The sequence below is a fragment of the Carex rostrata genome, chromosome 11 (genome assembly GCF_964058835.1).
Source record: "Carex rostrata chromosome 11, lpCarRost1.2, whole genome shotgun sequence".
NCBI lineage: Eukaryota > Viridiplantae > Streptophyta > Magnoliopsida > Poales > Cyperaceae > Carex > Carex rostrata.
In genome coordinates, this window is record NC_135928.1 from 1,558,027 (window position 1) to 1,572,700 (window position 14,674).

The window sequence follows — 14,674 nt, forward strand, 5'->3', positions numbered from 1 at the left end:
AGATACAACTTTTTAGAAATTAAATGTATTAGAAGGATCACAATATTTTATGTATTACCTAGAAGTGACTTTTGAACCAGGATCAATAACTCAGAATTGAAACATTTTTATTTTTTTCCAATAACACATAAAGAAATATATTAATTTTTCTTACAGCTGCGAAAAATCCGGTCTGAAAAATGTTGATCGGGTTATTTGTTGCAGTCTTTCTAATAAATCAAATTATATTATATTCCATCTATTTTCAAAGAGATATATTCAAAATTTCTAATATTTCAATACAAAAAAGAAAAAAAATAAAAAATTTCTGTTTTGCAAAAAAAAAAAAAAAAACCGGTTTCAATGTAACCGGATGAATTCAGGTTTTGGTTTAATTTTTTTTTTTTTACAAAACAGATTTTTTTTGTATTGAAATATTAAAAATTTTGAATATATTTCTTTGAAAATAGATGGAATACAATATAATTTGATTTATTAGAAAGACTGCAACAAATAACCCGATCAACATTTTTCAGATCGGATTTTTCGCGGCTGTAAGAAAAATTAATATATTTCTTTATGTGTTATTGGAAAAAAAAAATGCTTCGATTCTGAGTTATTGATCCCGGTTCAAAAGTCACTTCCAGGTAATACAGAAAATATTGTGATCCTTCTAGTACATTTAATTTCTAAAAAGTTGTATCTATTTTTGAAAAAAGACAAAAACTTTAAGTTATTTAATGATTGTTATTCAAAAAGAATTCTCAAAATAGATACAACTTTTTAAAAATTAAATGTACTAGAAGGATCACAATATTTTCTATATTACCTAGAAGTGACTTTTGAACCGGGATCAATAACTCATAACCCTAGTATTTTTATTTTTTTTTCAATAACACATAAAGAAATATATTAATTTTTCTTACAGCTGCAAAAAATTCAGCCTGAAAAATGTTGATCGGGTTATTTGTTACAGTCTTTCTAATAAATCAAATTATATTGTATTCCATCTATCTTCAAAGAAATATATTTAATATTTCTAATATTTTAATACAAAAAATCAAAAAAATTCTGTTTTGCAAAAAAAAAAAAAAAATCCAAACCGTGGAAAATTTCCACGGTTTGGGCATTTTTATTAATTTGGCTCAAACCTAGTTATTATTATTAAAAGATTTAGTTAATTGGGTATTTTTAAAAATGTCAGCACACGCTTGATTTGAAGATTTTTATATGCAAAAAATCGGCCAAAGTTTTAACAACCAATTCAATATCAAAAATTATTTTTATTTCGTGACAAATAATTTCATTATATGATTAGGTCTCTAAATTCCGACTCAAAAAGTAAATATTTTAGATAATTGGGATAAATTGATATTGAAGTGCCGTGTATTAAACAAAGGAAACTTGAAGAAAGGGGAAATGCAATAAAGGAGCTAGTTAGTGAAAAATATATGTGATGGAGAAAACTTATCATGCACTTGACCAGATTTACCATTTTAAGAAGAATAATTATTTCTGTACCCACGCTATAATACCCGCACAGTAGCCGCGCTACAGTAACTGCATTTAGAGAAATAATGTATTATGGTCCCCACTAATTATATTGTGTCCACTAATTATTATTCTAAAAAGATATTATATAGTCTCAACTAATTATTATTCTGAAATCCTAGCAGCACCCTTTCAAAGCCTCGGCACTAATTTTGCGTCAACATTTATCTAACAAAAATAGTTGACCTCATAAAAATAAAAACTTCAGTGCATAGATATAAATACTTTCAATACTTAGATATTGATACTTTCAGTGTCATATGTAAAAAGAGAAGGGATCAAATTACAAGATTATGGTAGTTTAGGTCCCCACAAGCAGTTATGTAAAAATTACAACATTATTTACTATATAGATATAAATACTTGTGTTCTTTGAACTATATATTTCGAGATTTGACTATTAATATTAAAAAAAAGTTATAGATCTGGAACGATTGCGATCCCCACAAGCAATTATGGCAGTTTAGGTACGGGTACGACGTTAGAAATTTCAAAAAAAGGTGCGGGTACGATTATTTAAAAATAATTAATTTATCATTTACATTGTTTACTATATAGATATAAATACTTGTGTTCTTTAAACTATATACTTCAAGATTTGACTATTAATATTTTAAAATAAAGTTACAGATCTGAAACAGTTGCGGTCCCCACAAGTAATTATGGCAGTTTAGATGCAGGTATGACATCATAAATTTCAAAAAAAAATGTAGGTACAATTATTTAAAAATAATTAATTTATCATTTACATTGTTTACTATATAGATATAAATACTTGTGTTATTTGGACTACATACTTCAAGATTTGACTATTAATATTAAAAAAAAAAAGTTACAGATCTGAAGTGCAGTTGTGGCAGTTTGATCCCCACAAATAATTATGACAGTTTAGGTGCGAGTATTGTGCGAGTACTGTAGCGCGGATACTCATATCATCATCCAAAGTCTGAACGAAACAAAGAAATTAAGTCCGGCTTTATCGGATCTCACGTCTTTATCCAATCTCACAAAATGATCAGACAAAGATTCGGGGCTTATATTTAAACAATAATTTTCGCTTATATATTGGCATGGTTTTGGATCACCAAAACTGTCCCTCTCTTTTACCAACATTACAAGTATTTTCTTTTTTGAGATTAGTTATGCGATTAAACTTTTCAACTTCAATATATATGACCACACAAAAATTGCCTTTTAACCTTTAGATTAAAAACTGATTTTCAAATCATAACAATGTGTATAAATTAAGTATTTATCTTATTTTGCATCAATTTCTCGCAATACATAGTCGTAAGTTGAATTTTTTTTTTTTTTTTTTTTTTTGCATTAGCTTCAAGTAATAAATAAGATACTAATCAATGAATAAGAGAAATATGCATATGGAGCGTGACTTGTGGTGATTGATTTGTATTTCTTCGTAGTTCTAACTTTCGAGAACCCTCTCATTATTTATTTAAAAAAAGAAAAATATAGCCTCCTATATATGAATGTGGTTTTTGAAACCTTATTCTTAAATCATAGTAAATAAAAAGTAGTATTATGTTTGGTCTCTAATTTTTCAGATAAAAAGAACATTGATTTACTACGAGACGCTATGGATCATATGTTGTTTTAAAGAAGCTTGGTCTTCAAGCAATACTTTGCAAAAAAAAAAAAAAATGATTTTTATAGAAACTTAAAATTAAAAGCATTATGTAAAAATGTGATGTGGGAAGGAGGGGCGGAACTCAAAAATTTTAATAGGAGTGGCTGAAAATTAAAATGCACAATTGTAGTAAATGAAATTTGAATCCAACATCTCTCAATCACAAAATGAAACTTTAACTATTAGATTATAACTAAATATTGAGTGAGTCTATGGTACTATGCATATTACGATTTGGCACTGTGCTACGGCTCTATATTCGAGTTTTCAAATCCTAATGGTCGATCCGAACCGTTCATCTTGTTCTCCATATTAATATGTGTTTGGAGACCAAATTTTACATATTTTGAAAATTTTTTTACTATTTTTTTAAATTTATTGAAAATCACTGTAAATATTTGTCATTTATTGAGGGTGGCTAGACTATATAAAAAGTTTAAAGAAAATAAAATTCAATTAAATTCCTATACATATAATTAAAATTTTAAAATCATACAAGTAACTTAGTCACCTTTTGTTAAGCCTTAGATCCACTCCTGACCCCTCGGGTTATATAAGGTGGAATTATTAAATTAAAACTATTTTTTAATCTAACACGAATCTTAAAATGGACCCTCTATAATTACAATAGGTACCCTTTTTTTTTATCCGATCAGAATTAAATCCAGCCCATTTCTTATGAATAATGCATGTTCAATAGTGAGTCTGGCTAATATGATGTCGGTATCACATGATACTAACTTCAAAATTAATTGAATAGACTTCAAACGACTAATCTAAACTGTTCAAACCAATTTACTTTATGAATGATGCATTTACATGCAAATTTTTTTATATTTTCTAGTTATTTTAATATTAAATCAAGCGGTAAAACTGTTAAGAAATGAATGTATTAAAATTAACTTAAAAACTCACACATTTGACCGCTTGACTTGATACCAAATAAATACAAAAAGTTATAAATTTTACATGTAAACGCACAACTAATGAAGTAAATTGAATTGAACGGTTTGGATTCACTGTTTGAAGTCGATTCGATAAGTTTACAGTGGGTATAGAATAAGCCATGAATTTACGGGTGCAAACGGATCGGATAGTGATAAAACTATATCCGTATATGTTTTTATTTTTTGGATACGGATACAAATCGGATATTAAATAGATACGGATGTCTGCTTTTTATAATAGTGAATTATATATATTTTTTCATAATATATATTAAACTATATGATATATATGTATGAGGTGGGCTACGGTGAGTTGTGAAGTAAAACGCGTTTCTACTTCACGCCGTATTTTTATTTTGAAAGTCCAAACGACCAATCCGAACCGTTAGATGTTTAATCCATATTGAAATGTGCTTGGAGACCAAATTTTACATTTTTTGGAATTTTTTTACTATTTATTAAATATTTTTGAAAATTGTTGTTTTGCTGTGAACAGTAAAAACAGTAAAATTTTCTGGACCATCAGATCAGCGACTTTCAAAATTGCTAAATAAATAGTAAAAAAATTCCAAAAAATGTAAAATTTGGTCTCCAAGCACATTTCAATATGGAGAACAAGATGAACGGTTTGGATCAACGTTTTGAACTTAAAAATTACAAAATATAAGCATGAAGTAAAATAGTCGCTTTACTTCGCAACTCACCGTAGCTCACCTCTATATGTATTATTCGAATATAGATAATTCAAATTTGAAATCATATTCGTATATGTATTTGCATGCACGGATATTTGAATACGGATCCATATATGCGTTTCTAATTTTCATATACGGATCCAGATACTGTCGGAAAATATCCAACCTATTTGCAGCCCTAGCCATGATTCAAAGTCAGTGCAATTGACCATAATAGCCTTGAGACAAATTCTTAGTATAAATAACAAACTTCCTTAGGCCAGTTATACCCCGATATGGGACTAGAAGGCGGAAATAAATCTGCTACGATTCCAACAAGAAGAATTGTAGGACCCTCCTTTTTCAAATCTAATCATTAATATTTTAGAATGCACGAATCCCAAAAACAGTTGATTTTCATGCACGAATCTCTAAATAAATGAGTGTTTGAATTTGGAAAAGCAGGTTCCTACGATTCCTTAGAATCGTAGCAGATTTATTTCCCTAGAAGGCTGGTGGCGTACTCTGGCTAAGAAAGTTACTACATCTCTTATTTGAGATACCAAAGCCTGAACATCGTTCATAATAATCCTTCTTACAAATAAATTAAGCAAAGTCTCCCTTTTGTATGAACTTTATGATTAGTCGGACTAGCCCAAGCATTACATATTAAGTTGTTGCGTTATTGTATCAGCTTTGAGATTCGTGCGAGAGAATTTAAATCTGAACCAATCTCAACTGTCCTATGAATTTAAACCATTCATATGAATCTCAATGTGAATTGAACAGTGTAGACCAAACTTCAGACATTTCGATCCGATGCCCATCAGAATCCCTCCTCTCCATTATAGCTGTACCATTTCCTTTGTCAAAAAGGAAGTATGTGGAGCACAAACAGAGAGCAACTAAATTGGGATGGATAATGGCGTTTGTGTTTATTAAATTACAAATGGGCCTTTTCTTTTTTAGGCTTCTTTTTGTTTCTAAACGGGGCCTTTGTTTATAAGAAAACTGGAGAAAGGAAATCTTTGTTGGGCTGTCTCTTTCACGTGAAATGCCTAAAAAAAGATTAGATACTCTTTTCTTTGGGTATAAAGAACCAACATTCCAACAACCCACCTAGCGAAATACCCTACTTAGTGGATCTAATCCTCTCCATTTGTTACTGCGACTGGACTGAATGAAGTATTAAATTGATGTTTTTCAAAGGCTTTTTTTTAGAGATTCCTTTCATTAGTCAATAAGTAGATGGGAATAGAATTATTTCTAAAATAAATCATTCCCAACTCACTTTATCTTTGGAAGCTCAATTAGAAGCGTAGCTCGAATTTTTGCAAATTAATTTCTATAAACAACCGTATTATTTTTATAAGGTCATGTTTTTATAAACATCAGTTTAAATGAAATAATAAAAGTTTTCATACAAATATCATATTCAAAATGTGACAATATATTAATATGAATTCTTTATCTGTTATTATATCAAAAATTGTTATTTTTAATAAATGATTGTGTTCATTAGGATTTTTAACCATAGGACATCCAGTCCCAAGTCTCAACTTTTTTTAATGAATATCACGGTTCAAATAATGTTAGTAAATTAATTTGTGTAAATCAAATCATATTATATTTTTATACTGTCTGATTTTCATAAACATTAGTCAACAGAAAAATATCCAAAATGTTTTTAGAGTTTATCAAATGGAGCTTGCTAATGTTGTCTAAAATGGAGAAGGTCCAAGCTCAAAAATCATATTGTCTATTTCTTAGGTTTCACATGAAAAAGAGGTAAGAGGTAGCGTTGTATTCCTAATTAGGTCAATTATTATACTTCACACCCAAATCCCATAAAATACTGTTTCTTTGTCAGCACCAGTCTGCGCCAAATCTGTTGATGACACTTGTTTTCTATGAAAATTGGATCAACACCAAACAGAGTGGATCCACAGTAAGCTAGTACAATAATAAATGATGTTTTTTTATAATAAAAATAGTTTGGTTTGAACTAATTGGGATAGTTTGATTTGGTTGGTTGGACCATGTAGATAAATTTATAAATGTTAGTGGACAGTAAAGTAAGTGCATAAATAATATCTCGAGGATTCAATAAAGGAAATACATTGATGCATTTTATCATGAAATTTCACTATCAATTATAAAGTAAGCCAGGATTTGGTGTGAGTGTTTTCTTTTGTTAATCTTTGGTTTCATTCAATATTACCCCTCCAATATCTCCATTCTTACATTAAGCACGTAGATGTCTTGATCCACCAATGACTTTGATTAAAAGATGATATTTCAGATTGAATATCAGCCTTCTGATTAAATATTCTGATTTTATACATATTTTTTTATGTAATTTTACGTGTAGAAGTCTTAAGTTATTTCGACGCGTACTTGCCACATGTACTCGACACATGCAAATTGTATCATCTTTCCAATAAAAGATTGGTCGTGATTACTTTCTATTTTTTAAATATCATTAAGGAATGAATTGATTGGTCATATCTTCATTTCTTTCCATATTATTATATCATTTGAGAAATGTTATTTGACATTTAATGTATCATTTTTGTATGATATTTTTTTTATGAAAATATGTCAAAAGGATAAAAAAAAATGTCATTTAAGGAATGTTATTTGTCATTTAATCTAAATTATTTTATGAAAATATGCTATTTTGTATGAGATTTTTATTTGTTATCTTATAATATGTCCTCGTTGCAACGCACGGACATAATATTAGTATGATATTATGATTAAACCATTATTGGAGAACAATTTTGGTATATAATTTTACAAAAAAAAAAAAAAAAAAATTGGCATAGAAAAAAAAAACATTTATGATATTTAAGGTTTGGGAAACAATATATATGAGTTATTTTGACACGAAATGAGAGGTAAATCCTGAAATCACTCTGGGGACAGAAATTGAATTTCATACTTGCATATTTCACATGAAAAATAATGATCTTATAAGTCAACTATATTAAGAGTACATAAGTGATAACTATGATATTTAATTAAAGAAATTAGAGCAAAATGTTAGATTCATGAATGAACCTGAACATGATGGTGTAAAATATATTTTTAATGCAATTCGACAGTGTGTTTGTCTGTCAGATCATCAGTCGGAAAGTACCAGGAAGTCATCTTTGCACTTGGGAATTGGGATTGTGTAAGTTGGTTCACAAATGAAATTTAAATAAATAAATAAATAAAATTAATCAGCTCTTGAAATTTTCAATGTGGGGTGGGCTCTGGCACGTTCCTTCTGTTTAGAGTTTAGACCCACCATTTGGCAAAGTAACAAAAAAATGTCATAGGTTTAGATACAAAACAAAAGTTCCTGATTAAACAGTGTTTCTGTGCTCCCTTCTTTTTCTCATCCCCTTTTTCTTCTTTGTCCCTGATAGGGGGCGGAGGCATGCATGTACAATGAATGGGTCAATGAATGGGGTCAATTGATCTTCTTCTTTTTTTGTATTTAATTATTTATAGAAATAAATTTTGGTAGAAGACAACATTAATTTCACACAGAATATAAATAAGAGACCTTATAATATCACAATGATGGATCTTAATATATATGTATAGATTGCATGATTAGGCAATCATCAAAAGTAAAAGGTTTATAGTCTTGTACATTTGTCCCAACATGTCATGTGAGTACAAGGATCACAAGTTCACAATTGATATATATATATATATATTCTATAAAGATTAATTGTTAAGTTTCAAAGTTTTTGAAGCGTACGTGTCAAGTCATTATGTACTTTTAATCATTAGATCAACCATTAAATATTATCACATTAATCATATGGTATAAAATTTTTTATTTTTTATTATTAAATATTTTATTAATGTGTGAAATATATCTAATTTAATATACGGAATTAATTACGTTATTATAATTAAATTCACCTATTAAAATTTTTATATGTCTTTTATTGTGGATTCTATTTAAAAATTAATTATTTTTGTCAATACATTTCTTTTGTTTTTGGGGACGAAGTACAAAAGAAATAGTTCTAATTTATATATATATCACCCCTATTTGTTGAATGAACTTAGGAAAAGCTTGAGAATTAGTCTCTGTGTTTCACAAATTAACTTATAAGAAAGAGACTAGTGAACATTACGTCAGAGTTATAAAATAGAAATATGATGTATATATTAGCTACACAAAGAAAGGTAGATGAAAATGATATTGGAAGCTATATATATCTATTGATTAGGGACAGAGGGGAGACAAAAACAAATTTTTTTTGGAAGTATATATTAACTAACTGGATCACACGCCATATACTGATATACCTATCTGCTATATATTGATTGTGCTTTAAATTCATTGGTGCGTCGGCACCTCTTGCACAAATTCACATGTAAACAGGAGACACCTGTGTACCATATGTCCATATCCAAAACCAAACAAATTTGTATGTGTACAAAGTTCACATGTGCAAATCCGCTCATGCTATCCAATCCGTAACAAATTAACACATACGGCAAAAGAGGAGGTAGCACAATTAGGTAGAAAAAAGTTCTAGAGTTGTTGTATTCAAAGGTCGAGAGTTTGATTCCCCCTCACGACTTCGCAGCTTCTGCAAAGATTTTTTTTTTTTAAAAATGGGGTAAAATGAAATTGCCAGACCGGTTCATAATTTTCTAAATGAATGCGTGTTGACTTGAAATCATGAAGTGGTCCAATATAAATCAAAATAATTAGTGATTTTATTACGGCGAATCTAACCCAATTTTTTTTTTCATTTCACTTAGATGAATATATTACGTACTTTTTGTTATTTTCTTTAGTATTTCATCAGATTAATTAAATACAAAATTGTATATAGGACCATGTGTTGAGTAGTTGATTGTCAGTGTCCCCAGCAAACAGGAATTCATTAATCTCATCGTACGAATCACGATTCATGTCGTACTTTTCAATTCGATTCTGTGAAAAACAGATGCATCATGCATGCATGCATATTGCATCCCCTAATCAGTTGACAAGTAAAAATGGTTTGAATTCTGTGCTTTCGTACCGGTACTGGTACAACAGTAGCCTGACACGACATTTCATCTAACAAAATTAATAATGATTTTTTTCGTTGTAATAATAGAACCAACTATACTTGTACTTCAAACTAATTAATTAATTCATTTAAATCATTACTTGTCCTATTAGGGTTCCACAAAAAAAATTGTTGTTAGATTATACTTATTTTGGTAGTTTAATTAATGTTTGTAAGTTTGTCTCGCTTGTGGTGTTCTTGATATTGTCTTAATGAGTATTTTTTGGGTAAAGATATCGACAGAGTTGGTTTGGCTTCATGCAGCGCATCAGTCTTATTTTTTTTCAATTTGTTTTATTGTTTGTGTGTTGTATGAAGTCAATAAGCTCTGTCAATATTTTTTATCCCATTTTTCTCACCAGTGTGGATATTAATGAGATTAAATGGGATGTAGCAGAAGGCACAGATTTTTTCCAAAGTAAATACACAAATATTCATGTAAGTGCCATGATAATATATAAATGGTACATCAAGTGATCTAAAAAATAATAATAAACATTGAAAGGTGAAATTTGTAGATATCATATTATCTTCTAGGAAATTTGTACTAATTAGTTCAAAGTTCAAACGCAATGAGACTAAAAAAATTATTTAGTTTAATTTGAGGGTGTCCCCAAAAATGAATCAAATTCCATTACTAGAATAGATATATATATGCTTTCCAATAATTTTAAAAAAATTGGTTATGAAAAATAATCTCTTGCATGCCTAAAAATATAACAATATTAAATAATCAACAGATTCTCTCCTATAAGACTAAGAATCAAAGTACTGTAGGTCTTAGTCTAGTGATTAAAGTCCTTCCTATAGGAGCCCGGAGATTATTTTAAATATTACTAAAAAAAATCTTAATAAATATTTAAAGTTAGAAGCTTAATTTTATTTATCTAACAAATCTTAATCATTTAATTCTGAGACCCATAAAAATTAAAATTAAATTTGAAAATGCACCAAGTAGCCCCTTTTTTTCTGTTGCAAATTAAGAAAAGAAAAACAGGAAATTGCATGCTCAGTAGAAATTAAGATTAAGAAAGATACACCAACCAAACTGAAACCACACTTACGATATGGTAATTAATATATGTATTTCAACCATTCACCATGCATTTAACATTATTTTGTACAAACTGTGAATATGCCAATCGAAACTCACGTGTTGAGGTAACGCCTATTAATTAATATGTCGACTAAGCATGGACTTGAAAGCAAATCTCTCATATAAAACAAAGCTATACAATGTGATCACATGCACCGATTTAAGGTCACAGGAGAGAAAGAGAGAGGCATGTAAGAATAAAAGAAAATAGGAGGGCCAGATTGAAAGAAAATAACTAAATGGTGCAACGCCACTACTATATCATAAATGCACCATGGCCCGTTGAAGAGACACCAGCCATGGCCAGCTCAAGTTGCCTCATGGATAGAGGAGAGGAGAGAGAAAGTATCTGCTGCCCGTGGGACCCACTTGTCATATCTTCATTCCCACCATTGTTCATCCATTTTTGTGTAAAATTATTGTTTGCCATATTATCCCATCCGATGTGCGCCACGTGTTGTACATCGGTTGGTAAACCTATCTCCATCTCCATCTCTTCTTCCTCTTCATACCCTTGGAATATTTGTGAAGATAAGTTCTTGAAGGATTTTACTACCCGATGAAATCCCATGGCAATGAGCGAGGGGCCTCCTTTTGATTTTTCATCGGGATTTATCTCGAGGTCGCCAGCTTGATCATCTTACGAGAAAATAAAATCAGAAATTTTAGTGCACATATATATATTTTACTGTAAGTAGATCGAATGTTTTGTAACAAAATTAATGTCATGAGTTTCATTAGTGCCAACTTCTACAATTTTGATTGTTTAAAATAAATTACAAGTAAAATGAATTATTTACAACATTTACAGTTTGGATAGTTTCAATTTAAATAACAACGATGCCACATACCTTTGAAATGAATTCTGATGAATCAGAGCTTTATTATATTTTTGTGATAGAAACAAGAATTAAAAGGTTAGGGGCCGGGTGATTAATTGCTAATTAATCACGTTCATCATTTCACCTATAATTAAAGGTACAGGTTGCAAAGATTATGAAGTAAGAAAATAATTAAATGATAGGACATCTGCTAATTAGAATTAGAAAAAGAAATGATTTTCTTTGTAAGAGAAATTAGCTCCAGGTTCCGAGAATTAACATGTTTGAGAGAAAAAATAGAAAATATACAATTAATTAAGGGAAATTGCGGGTGTGTTAAGTGTAATTGTGCCAAATAAACGGAATTTTATATACTTCCAACAAAATAAATGGTAATAATAATATTAAGAGTTCTTTATAGAATTAAGATAAGTAATTATTGTCAAGACATCTAAAAATTAGAAAGTATATGGTAAACATCTAAAAATTAAACTTATAAGTTAATTAACTTAATTATATGGATAAAGCAAATTTATAGAAAGATAAGATGTGGTTAATTATTACTTGGATCTCCTTGCGCTTTCTTCGAACGAGTGTCAACAACTGCAACACTCGACTGTGACACGCACCCAACCGAGAACGGAAGTATCACAAATCGGTCTATCCGCCGGTCTCTCATTGCCTCATGAGAGAGAAAGAGAGAGAGGGAGAGAGAGAGAAGGAACTGATGATAAGCTGCCTATAGAGAGGTTATGTATGTTGTGGATATGATAGCTAGAATGAATGAAGAAGTGGAGAGTGGGTTTGTTATATTGGGGGATTTAGTGTGTTGTCTTTGTTGTGAAGCATGAAATGATTTCATGTACACTGTATGTCTTTAATAAGTTTGGTAGAGAAAGAGAGGGCTTTACATAATTTCAAAGAGACTTGGAGCAGGTGCAATTCCTTATTCTTTATTGATTGGTCAGATATTGCAAATGGAACAACATCATATCATATTTAGCTTCATCAGTCAGATACTCAGATATATGACATTAAAATAAGTGGTACCCTGTTTGAAGTAGGTTTTCCGTCTTGCACAACAACAGTCAACAGTACTCTACACGATATTTTGTTTTTATTTTATAATTAAGCTTTGAGTGTGCTTTCACAAGAAGTACAAAATAATATTATTTTATATATATATATAGGCTGTGGCTAATTTGCTGCCGGCAGCATTTCTGCCGGCGGTGCTGCCACTGTTTTTTCTATTTTTTGATATTCAAACGACAAATCTAAACCGTTAGATGTTTAATCTATATTATAATCTACTTGGAGACCAAATTTTACATTTTTTGGAATTTTTTTACTATATATTAAGCTGGTTTGAAAACCGCTGATTTCAATGCTGCAGAAATTTACTGAAATCAGCGGTTTTCAAACCAGCTTAATATATAGTAAAAAAATTCCAAAAAATGTAAAATTTGGTCTCCAAGTAGATTATAATATAGATTAAACATCTAACGGTTTGGATTTGTTGTTTGGACATCACACGGCTAAATATAGCCCCGGCAGCAGCTCTGCCGAAATGCTGCCAGCAGCAATTTAGACAGACCCTATATATATATATAGGAATATGCTAGCATGCTATGCATAGCATAGAGCCCCTCTCCATGCAACGCCTTGGATTTTGACTTTTCAAAATCCTAACGGTCGATCCGAACTGTCCATCTTGTTCTCCATATTAATATGTGTTTGGGGACCAAATTTTATATTTTTTGGAATTTTTTTACTATTTCTTTAGATTTATTGAAAATTGCTGTTTTTTTATGGTCCAGATTTGCTGAAAACAGCGATTTTCAATAAATCTAAAGAAATAGTAAAAAAAATTCCAAAAATGTAAAATTTGGTCCCCAAACACATATTAATATGGAGAACAAGATGAACGGTTCGGATCGACCGTTAGGATTTTGAAAAGTTGAAATCCAAAGAGTTGCATACTTGCATGGAGAGGCTCTATGCTATGCATAGCATGCTAGCATATTCCATATATATATCATCCTTATTAAGGAGCTTAATGTCTAGATCCTGCAAGGGTCCTGATTTACTGTTTTTTTTCGGAAGGATGCTCAGCCGTTGAATTTCCAGATTGCACATAGACGAATTTTCCAAATTATGTGCTTCAACACTTAAGCATGCACTGGTCGCGCCGCATATGATCCCAGCGCCCATAGACCGTGCGCCGCACCCGTGGACCGCGCCTCTGAACCACGCACGACGCCTACGGACCGAGCCTGTGCACCGCGCACCCTTTATTTTCTGCTGAAGGCGGGATTCGAACCCAGTTGGGTTCTGTTGGTGCCAAAATTCTTACTACTATACTAGAGTTCACATGTGTTATCTTATAGATAAATATAGTATTTAACTATTTTTCTCTACAAATTTGATTTAAATTATAATTATATAAATATCATATATAAAATAATAAAAATATATATATATTAATAGCCGTATTGTATTCTTCATTTTTGAAAATTGCCGCATCGTATCAGTATTGTTATTGCTTTGAGATTTGTGCAGCACGTATTTGAACAGTTGATTTTCAAAAAGGTCACGCAAATAATGAAATAATGAAACGCTTGATCTTCTTCATTTTATAATATTTTATAATGAAATAATATGTTTCCGTTGCAACTCACGGGTACGATGCTAGTATATATATATATATATAGAGAGGATTTGGCTAATATGCTATGGGTAGCTAAGAGGCCTCCCGTGCTACGGCTCAATATTCGACTTTTCAAAATCCTAACAGTCGATCCGAACCGTTCATCTTGTTCTCCATATTAATATGTATTTGGAGACCAAATTTTACATTTTTTGGAAATTTTTTACTATTTTTTTAGA

General features: G+C 30.3%; 1 protein-coding gene across 1 annotated transcript; it reads right to left on the minus strand.

Moving 5' to 3' along the window:
- Window positions 1–11,105: 11,105 nt before the first annotated feature.
- LOC144561386 (CRIB domain-containing protein RIC4-like) lies at window positions 11,106–12,750 on the minus strand. The gene is made up of 2 exons (XM_078310354.1): window positions 12,353–12,750; window positions 11,106–11,606 (listed from the first exon to the last, which is right to left on the minus strand). The coding sequence occupies exons 1-2, from the start codon at window positions 12,465–12,467 to the stop codon at window positions 11,224–11,226; spliced, it is 498 nt and encodes a 165-aa protein (XP_078166480.1). The 5' UTR covers window positions 12,468–12,750; the 3' UTR covers window positions 11,106–11,223.
- Between the last annotated feature and the right edge of the window lie 1,924 nt (window positions 12,751–14,674).